Here is a 27,297-nt window from a genome sequence, read left to right on the forward strand (position 1 = left end):
CACTCGGCGCGGCAAATGCGTCTTATCGTTGTACCAATTCATGCGATTTTCTGGACAAAATTTCCGTAATAAAATATTAGTTAAACAAAAAAAAAGCTTTTGGCCTATTTTACGAAGAATATTCAAATCGAGTTCAAGCTTCTGAAAACATGTTCATGAACGAAGATATTATTACCCAGTGAAGATTTACAAGTTTGCATGGTTCGCCATGGGACATTAGAATCGAAAGTTTGGGAAAAAATTAAATGTAAACAAAACTAGGCAGTTACTATCTTAAAAGAAAACACTGACAATCTGCAGAGGCACGTTGACGTTTGGTTTATTTCTTAAGCAATAAACGCGTGATCTGAGTTACGCGCGTACAGTGGCATCTGGCTAATACCATTTCGATTTCTAGCCACCCGCAGAGTCCGAGCGATGTTCTTGCTTGTCAATTCAGAAAAAGAACGCGTCTATACTCAAAATTCATAAACCATAAAATATGCATTTAGATCTCTTATCAACAGTGGTGTGGTGCAATAACAATTAACTGTTAATATTGATAAACTGTTGTGAACTTGAGTTTGCTTTGGTGGATACTACTAAAAATTAAAGTGACTTTGCTTGGTTATTCATTGAATAAAAAGTGTATAATTCTTCAGATTCTCATATTGAAATCTAATAATTCGTAAGTGCTGTCTTGTTAAATATTTTATTATATCGTCGTCCCACAGCAGGCAAGTGCCATTTTAAACTAAGAGCTAAAAATGATACCTGTCTGCGCGGAGCTGACTGAATAAACCCCTAGAAAGCCTATTTGTATACTTTTTGCTGTATAAAAAAAAAATAATTTTTTGCATATGAAATTCAAATAAAACTTTTCTTGAATATCTGAACATTAATATCCGAAAAATACTGCATTTTGTAGGATATTAAAACGAAGAAACAGTCGACTATAAAAGTCCAATTAATATTATCAAGAAAAATTGTTTTTTCAATATTTTGAACTCTTGACAAATTGGCAAAATATTAATTTACATGAAATGATGTAAAAGTAAAATGCTTTAGGTCGTAATGCCCTTTTTAAATACACATTCCTGTCATAATAATTCTCTCAGTAAGTGCACAGCAGTTTTCAGATTTTTCTTCCATCCAACTTTTCTGCGAAGGGCAGTTGATCAATTCCATTGATCTCTCAGCTTTTCATTATATTAGATTGAATGAAACTTACCATTCGCGAGTTTGAAGTTCAATAGTCAAACAAATTTTCTATAAGGTTTTTGATAATTGAAACTTTTTAAGGAATTTATTTTACTAAAATTCCCATATCAAAATAGCATCACTTACATTAGAACGAAGGGAATTTCTTTAATGTGATCAAAGGCCCATTACAGGGAAATTGATGATTATATAGTTAATGATGTTCAGCGTAACGTAATTTGTTACGCAAATATTCGCATCCGCTCAAAGTCAAACATGTAAAGTACCGAGCAACTTGTTGAAATTAGCTAAACGTTTGTCATTCTGTTTCTCACAACTGAAAATGAAATATTGAAAAACTAGCGCTTGATAAAAACATTTTTTACTTTCACTGTTAAAATAGATAGTAGACAAACATAATGAACAACGGTTTGGTTTTTATTGGCTTTCAAGTGCGAATATTTTTAAGTAATAGTTTCTTTTGCTGAGAAAAATGTAACAAAAAACATTGTTTAAATGAATAGCTGAAACTATAATAGCTGGAAAACGTTTTATAGTAGTAAAATGCAACGAGCAAAAGATGCATGAGGGGGCCTTCAAATGAAAAGCACATTGTTTCTTGGGCCATTCGAGTTACTCGGAACTTGTCCGACTCCAGGCCTAAGTTCTGTTTCAAAGTTGCTCCTTCTAAATGCAAGCTTGGTCTTTGGTCTGAATATTTAGCAGTGGAGATGTTGTCCGCAATCTTCTCTTCCGGCGCAAAACAAGCGCCAAGTGGCTCAGCCATAGAATAAATACCGCCTCTCCATTTGGTTCTTGAGTCTCGGATCGATCGCCAACGTAAAACTTCTCGACTTGTACTGTTCGAGCCCGCAAATATACATTGGATACGTCCTTAATCCTTCATAAAGTGCTGAGAAAAGTAATTCAATTCTCGACTTTAATCTTTTTATCGCTCTCATTAGCGGTTGATTTGTTTCAATACCCAATGCAACGGCTTGTCTTCTTAAGTTTATTATAATTATAAGCTACTTGGACTAAATGCAACTCCATTGAGCATCCACCAAAGGAATGGCAATGGCAAACACGTGACTGTCAACATCGAAGCCCTCGCACGTAAAATAATTCCAATGCAGCTCGAACATCTCTATCACTCAAAGTTTATCGAATAATATCGTATACTTAAGTCCAACTATTGATTGCAGCGTCGTTGCATAATACGCTTTGGTGAATCAAAATCGAATTGAGCTTGCAGTAGTAGGACAAATAAAGGATCGATGAGAAAAATGCCACAAACCAAAGAAAAGAGCGTTAAGCTGTGGAGATTAACCGTATAGAGAAGAAGCAAAAGAAATTACAGCGAATATCTTTAGGGCCTCTACAGCTCACAGGTAGGAATTTATGCTAGTTGTGCATTAGCTCGCTTATGACTTTCACAATAAATGAGCCAGCGCGAAGAATGTCAAACACTGCAAGCTCGAAAATACAGCGTGTTATTTATGCCAAGCAGGTTTCTCTTGGAAAAAATTTCATTAATCTTATGAGATGGCAACGATTTTAAACTTTTTGAATTTCCGACCACTTATCGTACGTTTTGAATGAATCTCAACTTGAAAAACATCGTATTCCTTACAGAAATTCTATTTTTAACAGATCATTTGTTTAAAAGACAGAAAAGCAATAGCAATATTTGAAACTATACAAAGTGCAATAAATTGTCGATTCTTTCACGAGCTCTCTACTTTTCTAATTTTTCATCCATTTGTTAATAGAAAACAAATAATTGAGTCACTTTAATAAACAGAAATTTCATTTTTAACAAAGTAGGGTTGAATGAAAAAGGAGTTAATTTCTTATGAAAAAAATATATACTCAAACGTGACTTGGCCAGAAAAAATTTGAAGCAAAAAAAACGTCAGCCAATCATCCACAGAGTAACTGAAACTTTGAAATTCACGATCGTTATACCTGAACTCTTTTAAAAGTCTTTTCGAGGGAACTTTTTCCATGTTATCCGACTAAGCAGCAATGAATTACCAAAGACTCATAGCCATATTGTTCTGATGATGGAAAAACGACCAGTTTAAGTCATATTATATACCATAATTGAGTTTCAAATTACCTTGTTCTAAAAAATAAAAGCTCGCTTCCTGTATACTTTTTTTCAAACGCTCAACCTGATATTTATAAAGTCAATTAATTTAAATTTTCGTGCCCAGGAAGATTTTTTTAGTAAGACGTGAAGTTCTTTATAAATTCGTACACGTATAATTTGAAAAATGAATAAATCGCATGCTATTTAATCACATCGTTTAAAGATGATTAAGAAAATCTGTACGAGTATGTTATTGAAAAAAGAGAAAAAAAACGTTGATGGTTATATGTGTCGGGATCATAAATTCGAACGATCATATAACTGTGTGTCCCTTTTGTTATGTTCGCAGGATCATATAGCAGCGGGCAAAGCTTGCAGCGCAGTATAACAGTAGCATCATGGCTCGTTAACTGAAAAAAGTAGCTCGAGCTCACGATAAAGATATACAAGAGAGTGACGCGTAGACCGAGGCCGCAACGGCGCAGCGCAGCTTTGGCTGAAAGAAGTCCGGTATAAAGTAACTACATAACGACGACTACGACGACTATTACGAGCTAGTCGGAGAAGTAACAGCGGTGGCAGCAACAACAACGGCGGCATCGCAGCAACAGCGGCGGGGACAGTAGCAGGCGGCCACGTCAATCTCGGCGCGCCGTTATACGACGAGGACCGGAGCGAAAAAACGACCAGCGGCGCATGCGGAAAGACAATATTCCATCCCAGTCTCGCTGTAGCCCATCGTATACACACGGCAACGTGACGCTCCTGCTGTTGCTGCTGCTGCTGCTGCTGGACAATCATTAAGCACGTGCGTCCTCGACGCGCAATAAACTGCCCGCCCGACGCTGACGCGAACGACGCGACTCGTCGTCCAAGACGCGGGGATCGTCTCCCGTCAGCTGGGCCGCTCTCAACACGTTCATTCATGCTTCGCATCGCCAATAAGAATGCGCGAACTTACGTTTCGTTCGGCCAATTAAACTGCGCCCGAGTCTGACAAATAGCCCCGGCTGAAACTCGCAAGTGACGGAAACGCTGCTACTACTACGTATTAACTGGACTTTTGCAAATATCCTTGGGGCTCGTGCGTTAAGGCGAAAGAGAGAGAGAGAGAGAGAGAGAGAGAAAGAGGCATCCAAGAGTAATAGCAGCAGGGCAGCAGTGGCAACTAACGCATAATCGGTCGAGCGTCGGTCGACTTGCCTCACCAGTTCAACTTTCCGACCTTTGCCACGCTCTCCCCAGAGAAGAGCGAAAGAGCAAAAAGACATCTCTCGAGGCACACGTCTCGGGAGCGAGATATCTCTTTCTTCGTCCTTACAGCTGGAATCTCGTGGCGAGCACGAGAAGCCCACATTTTCTTCTTGTATGCGCTTCGCCCCCTAGTGCACTGTTTCTCCAATATCTACTCCCAATCTTCTTTTCTACCCGCTGCTGGTTTTCTTTTTTGTTTTGCAAATTTTCAATTTTATAATATTCTACGTTCCTAGGGGGTATCGATAAATAAAATCAGGATATCTGTTCGTGTATCAGAATTACTGCGATTTACTCGCACAGAAGGCTTGTGCAATTTTTTTTCGCATACAAGAATTTACTCATTAAATCGTTAGGCCAACTTTTTTTATTCCGTTAATTAAAACTATCGTTATTGTCAAACGGGCTTTTTCAAAAAGAAAAAAAAACAATTTAAACTAGAAATGGCCGATCGGTATAATTGCCGTGGAAAATAATGATAAGACAACATGGAATAGAACACAGGGCTACAAAATTGGAGTATCTTTAAAATCGCTTTGTGAGGGAGAAAAAATCGACGTATTTTTTGAACCTCACTATAGAGTCGATATTGACAGGTGGGATTGGTTTATTGATTGTACATACCTCGAAAACGATTAAAAAAGTTACCAAAAAGAAGCATTGGAATTTGAGTAATTGCGCTTGTATTTTTTACCTTTTTTTATCATAAAAATCGATGGGCAACGTTGAGAAGTAACAACTTGTGAGGTTTTTCTTGCTTAAATTTGATGTAAAAATAAAAATAGAAGAAAAGAAGGAATCTTGTTAAAAATGAACATCGTGACATACGAGTAAATAAACATCATAAGAGGCGCGCGGAGTCGAAGCAGTTCTAGTAAAATCAAAGCTCAGAGGGCTCGTCGTCGCGCAGAGATAGAGAGAGAGAGAGAAGCGAAGAAAGAGAGAACATTATGCAAGCCAGCTGAAATATCGACTGCTAGGCTGGAAGATCAAAGCAAATCACATCTGCTCAGACTCGGCGAGCACGCGCTCAACTTACCGGAATAAAAACGCGCGCATACGCGTAGACGCATCAAACTCATCGAAAACACATAAAAGCTGTATAGCCGTCATTTTAGAGAAAAACAAGAAGCGTCCCCGGTTACACGTATAAAAGAGGGGGAAGAGTCTAACATCTCCTCGAGGCTGCCGCAGCTTTTTCCATCGCGATGATACGGTGAATGCGCCGTATACACGGATCTAGCGTAAATCCAGCGAGACAATTACTATGGCGGCAACGAGTATCGATAACGTGCCGCTCGACGATCTGGTGTCGGGCGTCTTGCAAGAGGCCTGCGCCAACGGGACCTCCTCGGGCGGAAACGGCACGCTCTGCTTCGAGGAGAGCTACGTGCCCTACGGCGACCGGCCCGAGACCTACATCGTGCCGTTCGTCTTCGCCTGCATCCTCATCGTCGGGGTCGTCGGCAACGGTGTCCTCATGATCACCATCTGCCGGCACGCCAATATGCGCAACGTTCCCAATACCTACGTCCTCTCGCTGGCCATCGGCGACTTGCTCGTGAGTATTTTCGCCCTATCCACGATGTACATGTGTCTAGTCATTCGCGCGCGTCAATGACAAATAAATCCTGATGATTGCGCGTGAATTGCAAAACTAATGTCGCTACCAAAAGCGAGCTAAATATTGATGCGATGACGCTCGGGCGTCGTTTGATCTCCGGGATAACTTCGTCAAATTCGCGAAAAACGCCATGTATTGGAGTTTGATCCCTTTCCCGCTGCCAAGTTGTATCAAGTGGATGCCGGCACGAGCAGCCGCGTGCCACAAGTAATTGCCTCACTGTCCCGACTCCATATCACCCCGTCTCGCGCGTTCTCGTAATCAAAATGCAGCGAGTGCGAGCGATTTTGCCCAGTGCCAAAGTATCGCAACATGTATGTGGGCTGTATCGCGTCGACTGACATAAAACCAACAAATTATATATATTACTGTAAAATGTATAGTTTTTTTTAAATTCGTAATTTTTTATAAGAGATAGGTTTTCAACATCATTTTTATAGTATTGTATAGGCATAACTTTACACTTACGGATAATAAAGCTTTGATCTCCTGTAGATCTACCCCGACATTGCTTAGAGGACTCAACTTTTCAGAATTTTTATTTTTCATTGTACTTCATACGAGAACGTATACGATGCTGATCCTGTTTTTTGTTACATCAATTAAGGGGAGTCATACATCATACTTATTGTTTTATTTGATTGTTTATACTTTCAAGAGTATTCTGTGAAAATTTCAGCCCAATCAGAGCAAAATTGACGAAAATATTGAACATTTATTTCGACTACTATTTGCCATCTGTGGCATTTCACGTCAATTCATTTTTTTCAGAAAATTCGTTATAAATAAAAAATTTTTTGGAAAAATCGAAATATCTCTACGTCAGTACCTGCTCAAAGGGTTTATAAAGAACTATTTGAATACTTTTTTAGTTACGTTTCTCACCGATTTGAAAAATCTTAATATAATGTTGTATCTTTGAATTGCGATTCCTCGAAATGACATTTTTCAAATCGGTGAGAAAAGTCACTCAAAAAGTAATTAAAATTCCACAAAACTCAGCCCATAAAGGATATTTTTCTGAAGACTTTGACACCTATCAGGGATTCCCACCTGAATAACTCTGATCTAAACCTTGCGCACAGTGCTGAAAAGCTAAAATAGCAATAATGAGCTATTTTTAGATGCAAAGTCCTATTCTGCAACTTTTTTTCACATTTTTTAGGGCGCCAAGATGTCAATTTTATGTTGAAAATGTAGATTGACATTAAACCGTAGTTTATATCACAAAAATGATAAAGAGGAGTGGTGTATGACTCCCCTTAAGAATATTTTAGAAGCTGTTAATAGTAAACCAAAAATATGTTATCGTAAAAATATCGTACACTGTTTTTTGTTACCGTACTCGGAAATTTAATCTCAGATTTTCCAAAAATTTTATTTTTCAACAAGGAGTATCTCAAAATGGCCCTTTTAAGATTTTTAAAATAGAAATACAGCGATAAGAATTTAAAGGCGCAATATTTCAGCCCACACGTCAGCTGACTCGGCATGCAGTACCTCACACAGTGCAGAATCTCACGTTTTTAGACGTTTGTCGCTATATTTTTGTCAGTAAAAATGAAATTTACTCTTTATAAAGTATGAATTTCATTTTAGTCTACTTCAAAAACTTCCAAAATAATGCCTTCGAAATATCTAATGTTGAAAGTTTATTTTTGAAAATTTTCCGCAAGAATAATAACTTTTGAAAAATCTGAACAAACCGTCAAAAAGCTTAGGAAAAAATTCATCGCAAACATACGTCATATATTTTTTACATTACAAGATTGTTCTGGCGAGTTAGAAATTTACCAATTCGCCTAATAATTTCGGATGAACGGGGCTCTACGTAGTACTGGCGCAAAAAGCCTCATATATGTAAAGCAGTCACGCTCTCGAAGCGCGATTCTACGATTCCACGACTCGCGAGTGTACAGACGATGCAAAATCTCGTTACGCAGTATGGTACGACTGCTTATTACAGCTTCTTCCAATTTTACCCTATATTCATGGTCTCGCATGTTAAAACTTACCACTTTCGTTTTCGGAGATGAGGATTCTTTGTTTTTATTATTGGACTAATATGCAAGACCGAAAATGAGGTTTTAGCTTTAGTCTCTTCTGCTTTACAGCGAAGCTAGATCGATACTTTTTTTCTAAAAATATTTTCGTGACTCGCTTGGATGGTTGATACAAAGGATTGCAGTTGCGTAGATTCTCTTGCGTATGACGTCTTTACTGTAAATCATCGATTATTTGCAATTATAAATGTAATTGCATACAGGATAAAAATAGAATATTTCAATGAAGAAGTACATTTTCCGATGACTCATTATTCCATCAAGTTACAGTTACGAAAAAAAGTTTTTCTCGAAGCATCTGATTAATAAGATTTTACAAAAGCAACAAAGGTTAACAACAAGGTTAACCCATTGTACTCGTGAAAATCACATTGCGAAGCTAGAAAATCATCGAATCGTAAAAAAGCTCCCAATGACATTTGCGATTTTCTCTTGCGCAATGACATCTAAAATACATGCTTGTTACTTGCAACACGCTTCGTTAAGATTCATCTCGTGTACGACAACATCGATAAGGCTCTCCCTCACAGACCCATAAATCAATTCAATCAAGTGTACATCCATTGTAATATGTCCATCGTACTACGCGCTTCGTGAGCAGTGAAATTGATATGATAAAGCCTTTATTTGTCCTCGCATGTTACACTAAGCTTAAAAAAAATTAAATCATTCAAGTCAGTTTAAATATCTTTGTGATATTTCAAGATTTTTGATATTGAAAATCTTAAGAAATAATTTACATTGCTTTACACAATTTTCTTAAGAATATTTAAAAAAAAAAAATTAAAAGATCGAAAATTTTGAGGCATTGCTAAGGTTACTTTAAAATATTTCAAAGGCAGAACACGTTGAAAATTACGCGCACCCGAATTTACATCCTAATAATACGAAAATTAGGAATTTCTGGCTTGGAATTTGTAGCTTAAAATGTTGAGCATTTGAGTTTTTATTGAAAAATCTCTTACGTGATTTCTAGATTCAACACAAGCGTAAGAAATATTTTTATTAAGTCGAAAAATATATGTAGTAATATTAAATAATATACGTTTCCAAATACCAACAATGCTAGAGCACCTGTATCTTTGTTTCTCTGAAATTTCGCATTTAATGTATAAAAAATACCCCTTTGAAGTCATATAACGCAGGAAAAATTAAGATAAAACTCTGAACCGTGCAGAAGAAGTAAGTAGCACAATTTTGTAGGTGAAATGGCTTTGACAACAGCACAACATCGAGACAATGGTGTAATTGTAACGTCCGGAGCAATATTAAAATAATGATAAGAATAATAATAATGATAGGTTGACAACCGACATGTACTGCATATAACTACAGGGCGCTCAATAAAGGACGGCCATTGATGATAGCGATGTCACGCAGTGACCTTTACACGCTCTCCGATAACAATTACGAGACGCGTACAAGAGCTATTGATTCGCAGTAAAAATAAATGCAATTATGTGTGTGGGTGCTTGTGTGGCGGAAAAAAATATGTTAAAAAATGTGTCATAGCCACTGGTGTATATGACGTTTCAGGTGATACTGACGTGCGTGCCCTTTACATTTATGGTGTACGTGACAGACTCTTGGCCATTCGGACTGTTGCTGTGCAAGCTCTCTGAATGCGCCAAGGACATTTCCATCGGCGTGTCGGTGTTTACGCTGACGGCCCTCTCGGCCGATCGTTTCTTCGCCATCGTCGATCCAATGCGCAAACTTCACGCCACAGGTGAGCCCGACAGCACCACCTATAACCCTATTTACATATCCGACAGATCTCAGCGATACATGCAAAAACTATACAGCCGACTGACTCGATTATTCACGTGGACCGAATTTATTGCCGCAGGAAAAATTTGCTGCTCTCTCGAGCACGGCCACTTGCTATCGCGATTCCGTATTTTTATGTATATAAGTGTATAATATATGCGATCAAAGTGTCGGGTGAGCTTGCAGAGGCGCGTCCACGAGTGGTCGAACCAGAGCTCAACGACCTAGCTTTTATCTGACAAATAATCAACCCGATGGCTTCATGTAAATGCAAATTGCGAGCGAGTTAAAAAGCGAAGTTTTTTAATACTTTGAAACCTTATATAATTATGAGGTTAATTATAAATCACTACAATGACTTTACTTTAAATTACTCTACTTTTAAACATAAAAATATAATAGGATTATTTACAGGTGGTGGCAGACGAGCGACGAGATTCACAAAAATAGTAGCTTCGTTGATTTGGCTTTTGGCAATATTTTGCGCCACACCCGCCTCATTTTCTTACCTTCGTGCGTTCAGGGTCAACAAGAATGTTACATTTCTGGTGAGAATAGACAATAATAACGAATAACTAATGACAAGTAATGATAAAAATACTAGACAATTTTAAAACATGAAAACCTGAATGAATCTGATGGTAGCAGTAATGAATTTGACTGCAAAAATGATATTTAAAAGTAAAAGTATGTATCCATTGACCGATCGTGTAAAGACTAACTGGCTATTGATTGAAATTTAATTTGTACAGATAAAATGTAAAAATATTCGATTCACGTGTTGTTGTTTGTTTGCCCAGTAAGATTAAATGTCAGTAATAATATTTTTATGGTTAACTTTGTAAACATAATACCAATCAATTAATTGCATGAAAACCAGTATGCAATTATCGTTGCAACAATAGCTATTACACGAGGTAAACAGTCGTTAGAGAAGTAGCATCAGCTATTTATAAAAAACGAAAATAACAGACTCAAATTACTACTTTCGTATCTCTATAACTATATATCGGGCGATCTCAAAAATTGATAACTCGCTGAATTATATTGAATCTATATAAACCTTTCCTTCGTGAACAGACGTGCTACCCGTATCCAGACGAATTCGGACCAGGCTATCCAAGGATCATAGTGATCTGCCGATTATGCATTTTTTACTTCATCCCATTGAGCATTATCGGCGTGTTTTACATATTAATGGCAAGACATCTGCTGCAAAGCACAAGAAATATACCGGGCGAATTACAGGGTCAGGTAAGAACGTCAGCAACGAACTATACATAATTTTCCTTCTCGCTCGAGCGAGTCGTATGGAAATCTACTCGCTTGTTTGTTCATGTGTAATAAGACCTACGTTTTTCCCCCCTCCACCTCGAGATGCCGATGTTTGATATCATTTCATTATCATTCGAATGAATTCGAAGGTTCGCTCTCGGCCGCCGTATCATTCGCGAAAGATTTTATTTCCTGTGCAATTATACTTGGCTCATGTAAATTAATGTCACTATTTTGGGTCACCCGAGCAATTAAGCAAGCCAAGGAAAAACAAGCGAACGCCAATCAAACCTGCTCCGTTACTCGACAGTTATTTTGTGTCACCAGGAATGACAAAAATCACATTTAAATGTAGTCGCAAATAACCGATGTCAAGCAATCCGCGTTGCTATAATAATCGCGTTAATTCCATTTTTTTTCTCGAGCAAAATGTTCTATTAATAGCAGGCGTTATTCGAATTTCACCTCGCGAAAAAAAAACAGAAAAAGTAAAACATAATAAAGTGTAATAAAATAGAAAAGGAAGTGATCCGCATCGCCGTCGAATGCATAAATAGATACATAGTGGGATGTTTTACATCTCCCCCCAGCGATTCAGCCACCGGCAGCGACGCTTCTCCATCCCCTCTGCGCAGCTGAGACCTTCTTGTTCTCTTCTCCCTTGCGTGTAGCCGTATATAGCTGTATATAGCCGCCATATATAGCCAGCTGCGAAGCCGCCTACTCGTTCCTCGTGCTGTTCTCCTTTTACTTCGCGACGCTTTTCCTCGTGCGACTTGGACGCGTGCCAAAAGCGCCTCACAATAGCGCGATAAAAATATGGCTCGCTTATAGTAGCTGCGCGGGGACTCGCTGCCACGCCATCGTCCATATGCATGCGTTTACGGATAACGAAGCGAGTCAACAACGAAACACAAAATATCGCGAAAAAAAAGACTCGAAAAAGGCACACCGAGTGCAGAAGAAAATGGATTTCCTCTCAGACGCTCGCACGTACACTCATGCCCGGGGATTTCCCTTCGTCCCTCCCTTCCATTTTTGCTCATTCCGCGCGACAACTGTTCAACTCTCGAAGGTACTCTCGTATAAAGCGGAGGAAGCCGTGAGATTTCAAACGGTGTAATTAAAAGTTTCGAAAGATCATCGTGCCCCGCGCGTGTCGAGCGCACCAAAACGGGGATGCAAGCGGTTATATCCGTACTCGACTAATTCAAAGTACGCACGGTTTATTAAAGTATTTTCTTAGATATAAAAGTCGTCCGCACTCCGTAGGCCAACACTTTCACCCGGCTTTTGCTCGAGCTTGCGCGAGTTAATTTTACGAATACAAAAAAATAGGTGAATCATGCACAAAAAAAACAAAAGCAAACGAACGCAAATCGAGCCGCAAATGTGCGAAGCGGCTTTGAATGAATTAGCATAAAAAGCGATTGGCGCTGATATTATGTCGACACAGATACGCCAGATAAAGGCGCGCAAGAAAGTGGCAAAGATGGTGATGGCCTTCGTGGCGATATTCGCTATCTGCTTCCTGCCGCAGCACGTCTTCATGATGTGGTTCTACCTGAACCCCAACGCCGAGAGCGAGTACAATGCCTTCTGGCACTCGTTCCGCATACTCGGATTCTGCCTGGCGTTCATGAACAGCTGCATCAACCCGATCGCGCTTTACTGCGTCAGTGGCACCTTCCGCAAGTACTTCAACAGGTAAGTTCAATAATTGATGCGCGCCCGAATGTTTTATGCAAGCCGACGCGTGGGCCGCTCGAGGCACGCACTACCTTTACCTTTGCCTTTACCTTTGCCCGACCGAGCGCCGCATTATTTACTGTCTTTATCCCTCTACCTAATCCAATCTTTCGCTACTTTCGTGCTTCGATACGATGCGTCTTAGCTAGCCTAGCTCTATCTCGACCTTTTTAACGTAATTACTTTTGAACCCTCGAGTCAATGGAAATCGAGATCAATTGCTAATCCATTCCCTCTCTAATTTTTCAAATTAATCAAGAGTCAGTCGAATTTTTTTAAATTCACGAAATTCATAAATAAGTCGAACTTTTCCAACCCAGAAAAGCCAAATTTATTTTCGATTCCATTAAAATTGAAACTGTTATTTTCTATTTTCTCAAGTAGATAAAACCAATTATAGTCAGACAAGTTAATTGTACGATTATTCAGCGACACCAATAACAGTTTAATTTATATAAAATCTTATTCATTAAAAAAATTACTTCAAATTCTTGCCAATCAAATTGATGGACATAATGAATGATTAAATCTTCGCAAGTAATTTATTGTCTCCAAGATTAAATTTATCACATTAAATTGGGTAATGAAATATGCTTTACTATTCATTTATATTTCAGTTCAATGAAGTAATAATTTATTCTTGAACTTTGAATAACCACACTTTGAACGGATCAATCTGATTCAATGTCAGGTAAATATTAAAATCTCTCATACGTGAAAATATATGCAAGCATAAGTGAGAGAGTGAAAATCAAAGTGAAAAAATAAAATCACGACTAAAAGTTATTTATCCCATCAATGTACATAAATTGATTTTCAAAACAAAGTAAATTTAAATATGTTTTCTATAAATAATGTTAAGATACAGATGTACGCTGTTAGCATAGTAAAATACAACCGAATAAATGTTTCAGTCGGGAAATTTTATATTCTGAGAGTGAAAAGTTGGATACAACTCACTCCACCCCTATCGCTCAGACTTTATATATATTTATATAAATACATGTAGACATGACATGCAACGTTGAAATAGTTTTTTCTACGTATACAACGCAGCATATGTATGGGTACTTTTACGCGCGAGAAATAGCTGAAACATACATTGGTGTTATAAAAACGTTTTACGGCTCGACGAGCTAGATCAATTGGAATGGTTTTAACGCTCTAGGCATGAGGGACAGCTTTTCATGCTCGTTAAATCAACCGCGTCGTTATGAAATCACACAAGCTACAAAATGTCCTTTCGATTGCCCCGTTGAAATCTCGTTTGACCCGTTGCGTGATTGCCTTTGACCGCTTTAGAATTTCTTAATTGATTTTTCTTCTCCACACCTGAGCTTTATGTATCGTGATCTCAAAATAATAACTTATACAGCAGTAAATTATAATAACAATGGAATAATGTTAAAAATTGTATCTGTTAACGATACCAATAAAGTGTATAACTGTCAAACTTTATGTACCACTGGATCGACAAAAAAATGAAGTTTATAAGTCAATTGAACCTTCATGCGTTCAAACGGTTGCAAGATTTTATCGGTTTTATTTCCGATTGTCGTTGTCGATAAGTTAAAAATTTTACCCTCAGTTATCACTGGGAAAAGTGCATTTACTTTTGTAAAAATCATTTTTGAAATATTATTGCAGATGATACTTCTTTTTATCTTATTATTTACTTTTAAACATCAATTGAACAATAATATTTAACTCATCCTTTTTTACTTCGATATTTTAAAAAATAAAAGACTAACTTTTTTTGAATCATGCTTCTTAGGGCTTGATAAAAATGATTTCCCCAAGAAACTGATAAGTATTATTTAATTTAATTCAAACTTCTTCGTGTTCGTAGTAATCCAAACTGCACTAATAAATTTGAGAATTCTTAATTGGTTTAAGATAAAACGGCGTCGGATCCTCATTAGTAAATGACTCAGAAGACGCAAATACAGTCAATTTGAGAAATTAGTGTTCAGTTGTGCAAAATTGTTACCACTCAAAAAGGCCATAAATAGATAGAAACAATTTTGAGAAGTCGGATGCAATTTTGCTTCAAAGAAATATCCTTTTTTTTCCTATTAGAATATTAAGGGCTAACAGGGGGCTTAAAGCTATATATTCCTAAAATTGCTGACATATGAAATTTTGTAAACATAGGCTCACAGCAATAATACTGGTGGTCGTTCATACCTTTGAGAACTTGTTTCCATCCCCATATTAAAGATATGTGCTCATGGTGTGGGTAACACTCATGTTAATTTGGTTAATGATCGAAGCAATTTAAATGTCGTAGAATTCCCTGCAAACCGCTGAACGAATTTACTCCAAATTTTATATTACACTTCTTCAGTACATAGATGAGCATGGTCACAACCACTATCTCAGTGATACATACACTATATAGTTTATATCTATCTGAAATGATTCATTTTATACAATTTTATAAGGTTCTCTACACTAAAATAGTGAAATAGCACTTTATAATGCTCCAATCACTTAGATAGTGGTTGCGACCATGCTCATCTATATACTAAAGAAGTGTAACATAAAATTTGGAGTAAATTCGTTCAGCGGTTTGCAGGGAATTCTACGACATTTTAATTGCTTCGATCAGTAACCAAATTAACATGTGTGGTACCCACACCATGATCACATACCTTTAATATGAGGATGGAAACATGTTCTCAAAGGTATGAACGACCACCAGTATTATTGCTGTGAGCCTATGTTTACAAAATTTCATTTGTCAGCAATTTTAGGAATATATAGCTTTAAGCTCCTTGTTAGCCCTTAAGCTGAAATCAATATTTTATTGTAAAATAATTTGTTGAATGCCAAAAAAAAGTTGAAATAATATTTTTTGTCATTAGCTTTAGCTCATACTATTTCAAAACGATCGAATAAGTAAGTCTGAACATCGCATCGACTATTTTCAAATAAAATTTGATACAGAATGAGAAATTGAGAAAAAATATGAAATTCATATTTTTTTATTTGCATGCAAGGCTTGCATAAAACGACCTTACTATTTTGTTGCGTATCGAAGCTTCTGTTTTGTTAGGGCTTTGATAACCTTTTTCATCCGCAGCGTAGAGGATAGCTGAGAATTTCGTTCGTTATTTAAATTCGTTATTTGCAGTATTATTTCAACAAAGTAAAAGCGAAATTTGAAGCCGAAAATGCGACTTGAGAAAATTTTACAGGTACTTGATGTGCTGTTGCTGCTGCGAATCCTTAAACAGACGAGGCTCGATTTCTGGCTCGAATAGGAGAGGTCAAAGTTTCTCGATGACGACGTCAAGGCGTCACACAAGCTCCCGTAGAGGACAACAAAGCGTCATTCAGCTTCAAAACTGGCAAACAAGCGACTTTAGCCACCATCAGCTGCGGGGTGGCCGCTCCAACGTGCTGCCGACGCAAGAGCAGGAGACTACAGTGACTATTTTCCACAATGGCCACGAACAGAAATCTTGAGGTAAGAGAAATTTATTAAAGCTGGATAATGACGAGTTTTCGCTTTTAAAATTATAAGCCTTGACTGCAGTAGTCACGCGGCCTGTATCGAGTCGAGAGCATCAGCTGCAAAGCCAATTAAGATTACGATAATATTATGACTTTGTTAAATGGATGTCTATAGGTATTCGGGCCATCATTTACAAGGGCTAGGAAACGAGATATTGCAATGAAGCAGTCGTGTAGTCTCGGCGTGCTTCGGACGTGAAATATATAATATAAGCTCGCTTCGACGATGTGCAGCCGGTGGCTGATATCACACGCGCACTATAATAATGAACTTCTTGTCAACTAGTACTTTATTATAGCTCTGCCTCTCACGTCTTTACGAGCGGGATTGTTGTCGATACCTATAGTAATAATCCACAAAGCGTTTAATTCAACTTCTGTATCACTTAAAGATCACTCCTCAAAATCAATTAAAATAGTAAAAATATTATAAACTAAGGATTTCTGCATCATTTCAAACATACGTAATAATGCTTTATTCATTAATTAAAATTTGTTGTAAAATTATAGAGATAATTCTTTAAATTTAATATATTCAAACAAAATTTTCTTGAATCATTTAATTTAATTTCCATCATATGTTCTTATAACTAAGTGTTGTACTTTCAGATTTTATCCGATAAAGCTCTAACGAAGATCGAGCGCGCACAAGTTCCCAATGAAATTTTCAAAACGTTGCGATTCTTCCTATAATACGTAATTTTAACAAACACAATTTTCTAATGAAATACTTTATTATGCTTTTGAAACCAATGAACGGAATTTCTGCTGACCACGCAGTATTACGTTGCAGTACAATTCATGAATATTGCATTTACAGTAATAGAATAAAAAGGAACTTACATAAATATAAATATTTTCTCCACTTTCGAATAAGAACTTGAAAATCAATATAATATGATTAGATTTTTATCAAATTTACATCTATCTTTAAAAATACATAAAAACGAGAAAAGTTTTTGCTGTGGTAAAAAATTGAATATTAGATGGGCGTCTTCGCGTGCATTTTTTATAAATCCAACCACTTCTATGCACCATCGCATATCGATAAAATTGTATTATACAGTATTCATCAAGAAACTGTGGACATTCATTAAACTTTCCTACTTACCAAACTAAAATATTATAATAAAACTCGTTTTAAATTACTTGTTACTTATTTCTATTAAGGAGATATGAAAGTCGGGATAATTTTTTATAATTTCTAACATATATTTCATATTTTCTAAATGTATAGGAAGTAATGTGTTTGCAATCACTTTAATCCTTTAAGTATATTTTATAATTACGTAAACTCTTTCATTTTTATTATTTTGTGAACAATTGCTTGGCTCGTAGAAAAATGTTCAGTAGAAAACTGATAACATGCATGTAACAGTTTTCACTTTTATGCTATCTTCTGCATTCTCGAAAATTTTTTAAGAATTATTCGTTTTAAATTTTCAGTACCATGAGCTTTACAAACTATCTACAAACTCTAGTTTTAAAATGTTCCTAAAATATAAAAACTGATGACATAGGTATGCGTTAAAGTTTCACAAATTTCTGTAATAAAAATAATTATTATTATGAAATGATTAAGTGTTATGTTAAATAATCAAACATTTAATGACTGATCGAAAATAAAATCTAATATTAAATTGTAATCTGTTTCAAACCATATTTTCTCGAATTCAAACAGTCTATTTTGACGAATCGTCGAACGGGTGTATTTCTAAAGAGCATACATAATTTCGAATACTTAAAACGCTGTCCTTGTCTTTGCAAAGCAGTCGATGGTATTTTGATGTGCATTTTTAGAATTTTTTTATAGAAATTTTATCCAAGTTTTTCGTGACTTAGACGATTCGTGAGTTGTAAGGCTTTTTGAGAACAATTAAGGTGCCATCGAACAAGGAGTTAATTAACATGTTATGCATACACAAACAAGGCTGGATTGTAAATTCCTTTTTTTCAGGCAAAAATAATCTAATGTAAATTTGATTTTTGCAGACGATTTGAAAAAAAATTTTATATACTATAGTATTTTTACTTCAAATTTTTGTTTAAAAATAAACAAAAAAAGGCTGATAGATAGTGTAGAAAATGATGTGACTGGGCCGAATGAATACTGCCAACAGAGTGTACTAGAATGTCTATTACTGCCATGTTATTTCAGTAGATAAACTAAAAAAGTGTTAAATGAACATGTATCCGTAGCTAACCCAGATCTACAAAAAACCCGGAGATATTTTGCCGAGTGCAATCACTTGCGTGACTCTCTCGAAGTTACAGTGACTACATTGTATTCTTACTGATAGCTACGTATATAAACGAACCAGTTTTTATCGCGGTTGTAAAACGCCAGCAGCAGCGTGCGGAAATCACACAATCTCTGTACCGTCGGATATGCGGGAGGACCTAAAGACACATGTCCGCCACAAGAAATTTAAAGCTTTCGCCTAGCTCGTTTAGTCCCATAAATATAAGTGTATGGATGGGTTTTCCAATGCGCCGTCATATCTGTACACCGTATAATCTGTTGCGATAACTCTTCTATGCGATATTACGCTCGGTCGATGAAGGTAAAAGCCGTTGATTTTGTAATAAATTGTCCAACAAAAATATGCGAGTACAAATGAGAGTGAAGAACGCGATAGCAAAATCTATAAATTTATCAGCTTCCGAGATTCGTATCTGGCGTTTGCTGCACTTACAAATGATTTCTCAAATATTTTACTTTAGCCGACACAAAAAATTTGGCTTACACTTTTATTCATGTAAAACTTATAGCAAATTACACTCGCAAGTAACAGTTTCATCAATTAAAAAGTTTTCGTATAGTTGATACGCATAAACGAATGAATAAAAGTAATGAATTTTAAAATTATGTAGGAGCTGCGAATACTATACTGAAGATAAAATTAAACTCAAAATAATCATTAAATAAAACCCTGACTCGTTTTTACTACAAACATTTTTAGTCGGTGTATAATTCATATTGAATTTAATCATAAAAATTTTTAAAGATGAACACGATTTAATGTAAACTTGTTCGTTCACGTTTGTTTCAGACCAAACCTTCCGCAGTGTTCAATGGGTACAACCAAATTCCAAAAACCTCGATCCAATTGACACTTTTACCGAAGAAGATGAAGTAATCACATTTCTCTCCTAACCAGATGATCTTACGGTATTGAAAAATTATCAAGATGGCTAAATAACCAAAGTGAATGTAAATATGAACTAGTACAGGTGCTTAAAAATAATTGTGATCGTTTATAATAACTAGAAATAAGAATAAGAATTATCTATTCGTGGTTAATTTTATTTTGAATGGAGATACCGAAGTTAGTAAAAAATAAAAGTCCCTACCATACTTTGATGTTCATTCACCATAAAGTTCAGAAATAATACTTAAAAATACGTGCTTGAGATTTACATTACTTCGGTATGTCTTTATTCACTGATATTCCAGTGCAATTGTTACATTTTTGATTCTATATACATACAAATATCTTACTGTATACAAAAGAGAAGTTTGAAAGATTATTTCTATATGATGAATGTCTATAAATAAAATGTGTATAAATTAAAATTGTTTCAAAAATTTTTTACAGACTTTATGAAATCGAGCTATAGATGATAAAAATTATTTTCATGTAAATAACCTCACCCTCAATTAAAAATTAATTTAATTTTGCATAGTTTTTATAAATAAATTTATGCTTTTTCCGTTAATATGAGAAAAATTGGTTCTGCATCATGTAGAATGCTCTGTTTCACTCATACATTCTGTAATTTCATGAACCAAGTGAAAAAATGGATAAAAGGAGACATTTTTTCTTAACTTGACGCATGAAAATATAAAATGGTTTCTTGACACATGAAATAAAAATGGTGGGCATATGTATTATTTTGACTTGATTCATAAAATCATCCATTGCATGAACAAGGCAGGGCATTCTACACGACGCAGTGTCAATTTTTTTCTCAATGTATGATCTTGGGCTTATTCAAGTAAATTTTGATCTTCATAGTTCAATAAATTATTAAAATTTAATAACTTTGACCCAAAAAAGATTTAAGGATGCTATAATTACATAATATAAGCTCATGTTTTCAAATTATTTCGAAATATTTTATTTTTTGTTACTTCTTTTATATTTATTACGCATAAAAATATCAAAAGACTCGTAAACAACACTTTATACCATATCTCCGAATACAAACGTATTTAATATTCAAATGATTGGTACACGTAATTCGAGTTCGACTTTTTATAATACATCTATTTCATTCAAAAAAAATTTTCAAAATCATTCACAACTTTAGTAAAATTTCTCTCAATTTCAAGTTACCATTAAGCTATTTATCTATTCAAATAATTATTCAACTGACGTGCTCATTTACGTTTCATTATATTATTAAGCGAATTTGCATGTTGTCGATAAAAATGTTAACATTGTACTAATTCAGGGCATTAATGGGTATATGCAGATTTATGAGGATTCAGTGACGCAGCAACAATTCCAATCCGTGAAACTTTGAATATAAACATCAAAACTTTGAATATTTACATGAAGCCGGGTCTAAAATCAGGCTAAAGGAGGCAGGCTGCACGTATAGAATGTATATAGAGAGTTTGCCTTACTCTTCAATGAAAACTACAAGTTGCAGAGTGAGTGACGAAGGTAATGTACATGTGCACATCTTAGGAGGGCAGTCGATTAAAAGTCTATCCCTGCTATTGCTAAACAATAGCAGTAAAACTCTTGCGAAGCTATTGCGGCTAATCAATTACCTGAAAAGCTCTAACGAAGCATAACGTTATTTCATTATTTGAAAGGACAATTTTGACCTAAAATCAATAATTTTGAAATTTGCGTAGTCGATTAAGCTTCAAATAGTTGAGTATGTACAAAACCGACATAAACGTCAACAAAGACTGAGGCAGAAACAGCCAAGTCTCAATTTAACTTTAAAGTTTTTTTGTGAAATTCCATTGAAGATTTTTAAGTAAAACTTTTCTAGGCGTGTTAGATTAAGTGAGTACGTGGTAAAAAAAACTAATCGTTAGAGGGTCTGAACGGGATAATCAATAGAATATAGACTTCTACAGAAAAAGTCTTAGGTGAGCTGTGATTAGCTTGTGCTTGTGCAATACCAAACTTCTATTAAAACGCTTTGTATTCATGCAATTCCCATCAATATAGTCATATAAACTCGGAGATAAAAAAGATCCAATGCTTATGTTATGAATTAAAATAGAACTTTGGTCCTTTTTACCGTTTTATGGGGTGATGCATTATGTGCTTGACTCGCAAACTTGTTTGTTATGACTCCGGATAATGTAGTAAAATGTCAATGACAATATGAAAATGTTCTGTTTCGTGTCCATTTTCGCTCAACTTGAAATTTAATTTTTATAGGTTTGATACTTACTACAAGTATTTAAATAATGTGTCAGCAATCATACTTTTTTTAGTATTATTTTTCATTTTATATCACTTTTTTCAATGTAAATATAAAAATGAATGTGTCTATTATTGGACGGAACATTTAGTAGATTAGTATCAAGTTATATTGTGTATAAAAATTGATTAATAATTTAATATAGACTCGGCCTTCAGTAAAAATTAATTGAAAAGGAATTCATTCAAGGGTATTGATTAATTTTATGCAAATTGCTTTCTCGAAATATACGAAAGTTATTGGGCAGCAGCTTAATTGAAACTAGCTCTTGCAACGATCTTCGAATCGTACAAGTGTCGATTGCTGTTGAGGAAATGTAATCCTAGCAAATGACGACCAAGGGTTTCTTAGTGAAAGATGCATTTACCTGGCCAGATTTGATAATATTCAGTTGCTTGACAAGTTATAAAAAAAACTGTTGCAATAAATTCGCAGCATTTGCAAATCCAATCTAGATGAACTTTTGCACGTTTACCAAAAGGGTCACTACCGCACACGCCACCGAATTTTACAACTCATTTTGCTTTGAATGCATATGTACTCTTCACATTCCCTTTACATTTATAGTATATGAATAATTTAATAATTTAATCTAGCAGCAGTATTTTAATGAGAAGATAAAAGAACAGTGAAATAAATGCTGTTTCACGTGTATCTAGAAATTATAGCAAAATAAGCCAAGAGAAACATCAATAATAGCAATCAAATGTTTTGGAAAATAGCGATGAAAACATATTCGAACGTATGTCAAAAGTTTGGTTGAAATTGCTGCTGTTAAGTTGGAAAGTCTGTCCAGAGAGACGTCAAGTCGAGTTCATCGACTATTGCATGACACAAGAGAATTATCTGTATATATTCATTCTCGCAGTAGTGTAGCAGCTTGCGGGACGCCACGTAGTTGAATCTTATAATCAAAACTTGGCCCATCGATAGCACCTTTATATTCATGAATGCATGTAAATGTATACATGTAGCGAGCCTCGTATGGATGGCGAGACTTCATTTCAGAAAACTTGGCTATATACACATAGCCACTTGGCGGCGGCGAGGTTTACGGATGAAATCACGACAGAGCCGAGCATGTGCGGTTAGATTGGCATCTGCGTGCAAGAAGCTCATTTTCACCGCATCACGTAGAGGTTTTCAACATTAGCCATTCATCACCCCCGCGGATGCCCGCGCGCGGCACCGTTGATATATTAGAAATTTCTCATTTGCCGAGATAATACCGAGTTCGCGAGGATACGAGCGTCTTGCCGCAATTGTTAATAAACGTATATAATATATGCGCATTGGCCCGCGTCATCGTGCGCAGGATATCGCTTATTTTTAGCTGTACTTGCCAGCATGCTAAACGCGTATGTGAAAAACGAGACAAACAATTTCGATATGTCAAACGCAGAAATCACTGTATTTCCATAAACGTCGATAGTTCCCTCATAGTAAATTACACAATCGGAGCGGGGGTTGTTAATTTTGCACGAGCTTGGCTTTGTTGTCCTCTGCTACAGTAGCACAACTATACATCAAGGTATCTAATTAATAGAAAAATATAAATTTCACTGTTTTTAGTTTTTCAAAATTATCGCTCGGTTGGATTTGTAAAAAAGTTTGAACGTTATAAAAACATCGCGTGATTGTTTTACGCCGAATCGCCGCGAGAATCTGAATAAAATTTTCTTTCAGCCGTTTCGCCGGGTGAGTCGCGTGCACTATCCTGAAATCGCCCGAGATTATTGCATATTTTCTTTTCCGCGTTCATCGGTGATATCGTTCCGCGAGTCTTTGCTTTTAACGCGCAAGGCAAAGCACACGACTGTAGTTTCCATTTAGTTGATCGGGCATCGTAAAAGTGCGGAGGTGCATTATACGAGCTAGTACAAAAGTTTTTTCTTATACGTTCTTTCTCACCCACAAAAATGATCTATGATGTTGCCTTGACACGGTCGGGTTAAAATATTCTCCTGGTGGCACCCACACACACACACACACACACACACACACACACACACACATACACATATTGCAAATATATCTATACGGAGCTTATGTATGTTGCTGTATACGAGCTAGAGTTGTTGGTGAGTATACGTATACAAGCATGAGGGAGTTAATTAAAATCCGACCTAGTATGTAATGCTTGGTACGGCGCGGTCAGTCGCCACCGAGACTTTCATAACTTTTTGTTTATAAGCAGAGCACATTCGCCCAAGCATCGGTAAAAACTAGCGGCTAGCTCAAGCCGCCGAGCTCATTACGAAACGAGGCTTCATAACTGCTTTATGCTACTACTAGCGGCTGTAATAAAATACGAAACACGTGCTCCGACGAATATTCGCATTTCTCGCTGGATATATTTGGCAAGTTTTAAGCCCATCAAAATCACGTCAACGACGCCACGGATAGCGGTACTTATACGGCTGGCCGAGGCTCTTGCATTGTTGATCCGAAAACAAAAATTTCATGGATTAAGCCATGTGAAGCTTTGTGTTATATGTTATATACGTTAAACGCGTTAAGGGGAGCTGAAATAAAGAATCGCGTGCAGCGAGAAATGTGCGAAGTAAATTATTCTCTTTCACTTGCTAATGCGCGTATACGACCTGCAAAGCCTCAAGTGAAAAGCGACAATTTTTTTTGGCCGCGGCTTGAAAAAGTCCTATTTTTGCCTCAAACACCATGAAAAGTAGAGCATTAAATTTCATCAACTTGTTTCATGAAAGCTCATTTTATTAGCCGATTAACGCGAGTGCGTTTTCCGATTTTGTAATTTTTCTTTGTTTTTGTTGATGCATCAACTAGAGTCCTGTATGAATAAATAAGAAAAACTTTACGACAGTCAACATCGAAATGTTGCATTATACGAATTCGAAACGTGGATATGCCGCTGAAAGAAGAAAAAGTACCTTTATCGCGATATTCATAGTTATGGTAAAGAAGATAACGCGGTAAGAAGTACTATTATCACAGTAGTAAAAAGCATCTTGTGACTCGGCGTGTTTTAGTGGCACGGGACTTTTCGAGCCAACGTTTACCCTGACGAACATCTTCTCAGAGTCCCCGAGAGCAAGGTGAACGAGCGAACAATGAAATAAAAAAAGGAGGAAAAAAAGCTCGGTGGATGTAGTAATTCGAGCGAGGCGTGCGGGGCTGCGAGCAAGCTTATTTACTACAAATTATGCACGCTGACTTTTAACGAGACGATGACGATAACAATGACGTTAACGTGGGCCGATGCACCGATGCCGGCGATAATAATAAAGACGACGCTGGACCGGCAATGATATCGAGCTGATCGAGGCATTCCACGCTTCAGAGAACGCGCACCTGACTCCCGTCGGCGGCGGCTGCGGACTTGTTCCGCCCAGCCCCGATAGCCTCCCAATAGATCGAATGAAAAAAATGTTGATCAAGCCCAACAGAGAGTGTCAATCGAGGCGACATAATGCTGAGCTCGCGCAATCCGTTCTTTGTGTCGTCGGGAGGGAGATGGCCAACGATCGTGCCTGCAGTGTGTCGGGGCGCGCTTTGCTCCTTGCACGCAGTAGCAGCAGCAGCAGCAGCAGCTGTGTCAGAGAGGAGCTGTTAACCGTTGGCCGAGTCCAGCGCGCGCACCTATTGTTTCCGAATTTTCTTTCGTTACGCTCTGTACTACGCCGATTGAACGAACTAGCCCCCCGATTGTCGCAGCTCATGCGATTGTAGTTTACTCCCCGTTTCTGCTTCAAGTTTTCTATCGTACCGAAACTCTCCTATAACGAAATGATGCTCCTCCTACGTATCTATTATATACCTACGTATTTAATCATTTTTGCACAGGGAATATATATAGTGTAAATTTGTTTCGACGTGGGTGAACTACGTCAGTTCCTGCGAGCTTCTATATATCAATGCACAACTGTCGGCGCGGACAACGAATAAATAGAACTACATGCGAGCGTCACTGCCGATAGAAATTAAATGCAAATATATCCAGTGTAACGTAACCCGACACTTGGAGAAAAAAAAATTACGATTGCGATCTATTGAAATATTTATTCAGCATTTTAGCAATCGCGTAATCATTTATAAAAACAAATCTCCAAGTCCGTTCGAGCTTGTTTTTCGCTCAGTACGAAAAATAATCCATACATTATTATCCAAACAGAATATTCTTATTTAACATGTTCTTTACTGGTACAAAGAGTTGTAGGCCAATGAAATTTTAATGCCCCGAGAATACATCGGTAACAGTTGAAAACTTTTGATGACCATAAAAATCAAATTTTCTATTTTAATTTTTCGAAAGAATTCGAAAGAAAAATATTTTGAAATGTTAATGCGTAGATAGAAGTTGTAGCTTTTCCGATGTAATCGACAGGAGAAAGAGAGAAAAGCAAAAAGTTTTGATTATTCCGTGAAAACGGCACGGGGACGTGGGTAATTTTTCAAACGTTCTCAAAGTTGGATATCGTAAAGGATGATTTGGCTCGGTACTCGGAGCGAGCAAACGGGACGATTCCAGCGACGAGTGGGAAACACGAAGAGCACAAGAGGAGAAAATTCATCGCGCGCATACGCGTGGGCGGTGTATACGTACGCGTTTATTCGCGTACGAGCACACTCGTCGGTGCAGAAGCGCGAGGGACGCCCGTAGTGTTGGTGTTTGCACTCACATAATGTAATAATACATCGCTCATTACTCGCTCTCGTTTTTGTTGGCTGTTAGCTCGCTTTTCGCGTAGAGTCGTGTAGCGTTTCACGTTGCGCGCGTTTTTAAGCGTAGCGTGTACACGAGCGCGAGAGTAAACGTCGCTGGAATGCCCTTGTGCCTCGCTTGGGCTACGTATGTATACTACGAGGACGTGTGCGCGGAGGGTGTGTGCAAGTAGCGCACGAGAGAGCCTACACACGTAGTATAGTAGTACCATATAGTTGCTCCAAACTTGGCGTCGACGCTCGGCTCTGGCGCGGCACACATGATGCGCGTGGTGTGTGCGAGAGTGCGTCCTTCCTCTTTCTCCATCCTCGCGCGCGCACACCCTCTCGTGCACTTATATGTGTATATAGTCGCGCAGCAGCGTCGTTCGTACAGCATGGAAAAGACTGGAAGAGTACTTTGCCCGCAATATCGCCAGCTTACCTTCTATTGAGTCTCCTAGTCACGCGCCAAAATCCGAGCGCAGCAGCAGCTCCGGCGATATCGAGCATTACCCACGGTGACGTCGCGCGAGCCCTATACCTCGCACCATTAATTCGTCGAGTGGGATCTCGAATTAATGAATTTGCCTCTGTGCTGCTGCTGCAGTATACCACGTACGCGCGCCTCTACGTCC

The 27,297-nt window shown here is 37.2% G+C and overlaps 1 protein-coding gene across 1 annotated transcript; it reads left to right on the forward strand.

Moving 5' to 3' along the window:
- On the forward strand, positions 1 to 19,979 carry LOC106649737 (neuropeptide CCHamide-1 receptor-like). The gene is made up of 8 exons (XM_023461822.1): positions 1 to 667; positions 3,624 to 6,089; positions 9,752 to 9,944; positions 10,400 to 10,533; positions 11,066 to 11,239; positions 12,717 to 12,967; positions 16,210 to 16,481; positions 19,582 to 19,979. Exons 2-7 carry the CDS (start codon positions 5,796 to 5,798, stop codon positions 16,478 to 16,480), a joined length of 1,317 nt encoding a protein of 438 aa, XP_023317590.1. The 5' UTR covers positions 1 to 667; positions 3,624 to 5,795; the 3' UTR covers position 16,481; positions 19,582 to 19,979.
- Positions 19,980 to 27,297: the final 7,318 nt, after the last annotated feature.

This window comes from Trichogramma pretiosum, unplaced genomic scaffold (genome assembly GCF_000599845.2).
Source record: "Trichogramma pretiosum strain Unisexual culture from Peru unplaced genomic scaffold, Tpre_2.0 scaffold12, whole genome shotgun sequence".
In the NCBI taxonomy this organism is placed as follows: domain Eukaryota; kingdom Metazoa; phylum Arthropoda; class Insecta; order Hymenoptera; family Trichogrammatidae; genus Trichogramma; species Trichogramma pretiosum.

What these genes read in the sequence shown, in the direction of transcription:
- LOC106649737 (XM_023461822.1), top strand. Translation starts at nt 5,796, where the DNA reads ATGGCGGCAACGAGTATCGATAACGTGCCGCTCGACGATCTGGTGTCG. An exon ending in GCGCAAACTTCACGCCACAG is followed by an intron (nt 9,945 to 10,399) that starts GTGAGCCCGACA and finishes GATTATTTACAG; the next exon opens with GTGGTGGCAGACGAGCGACG. An exon ending in CGGGCGAATTACAGGGTCAG is followed by an intron (nt 11,240 to 12,716) that starts GTAAGAACGTCA and finishes ATGTCGACACAG; the next exon opens with ATACGCCAGATAAAGGCGCG.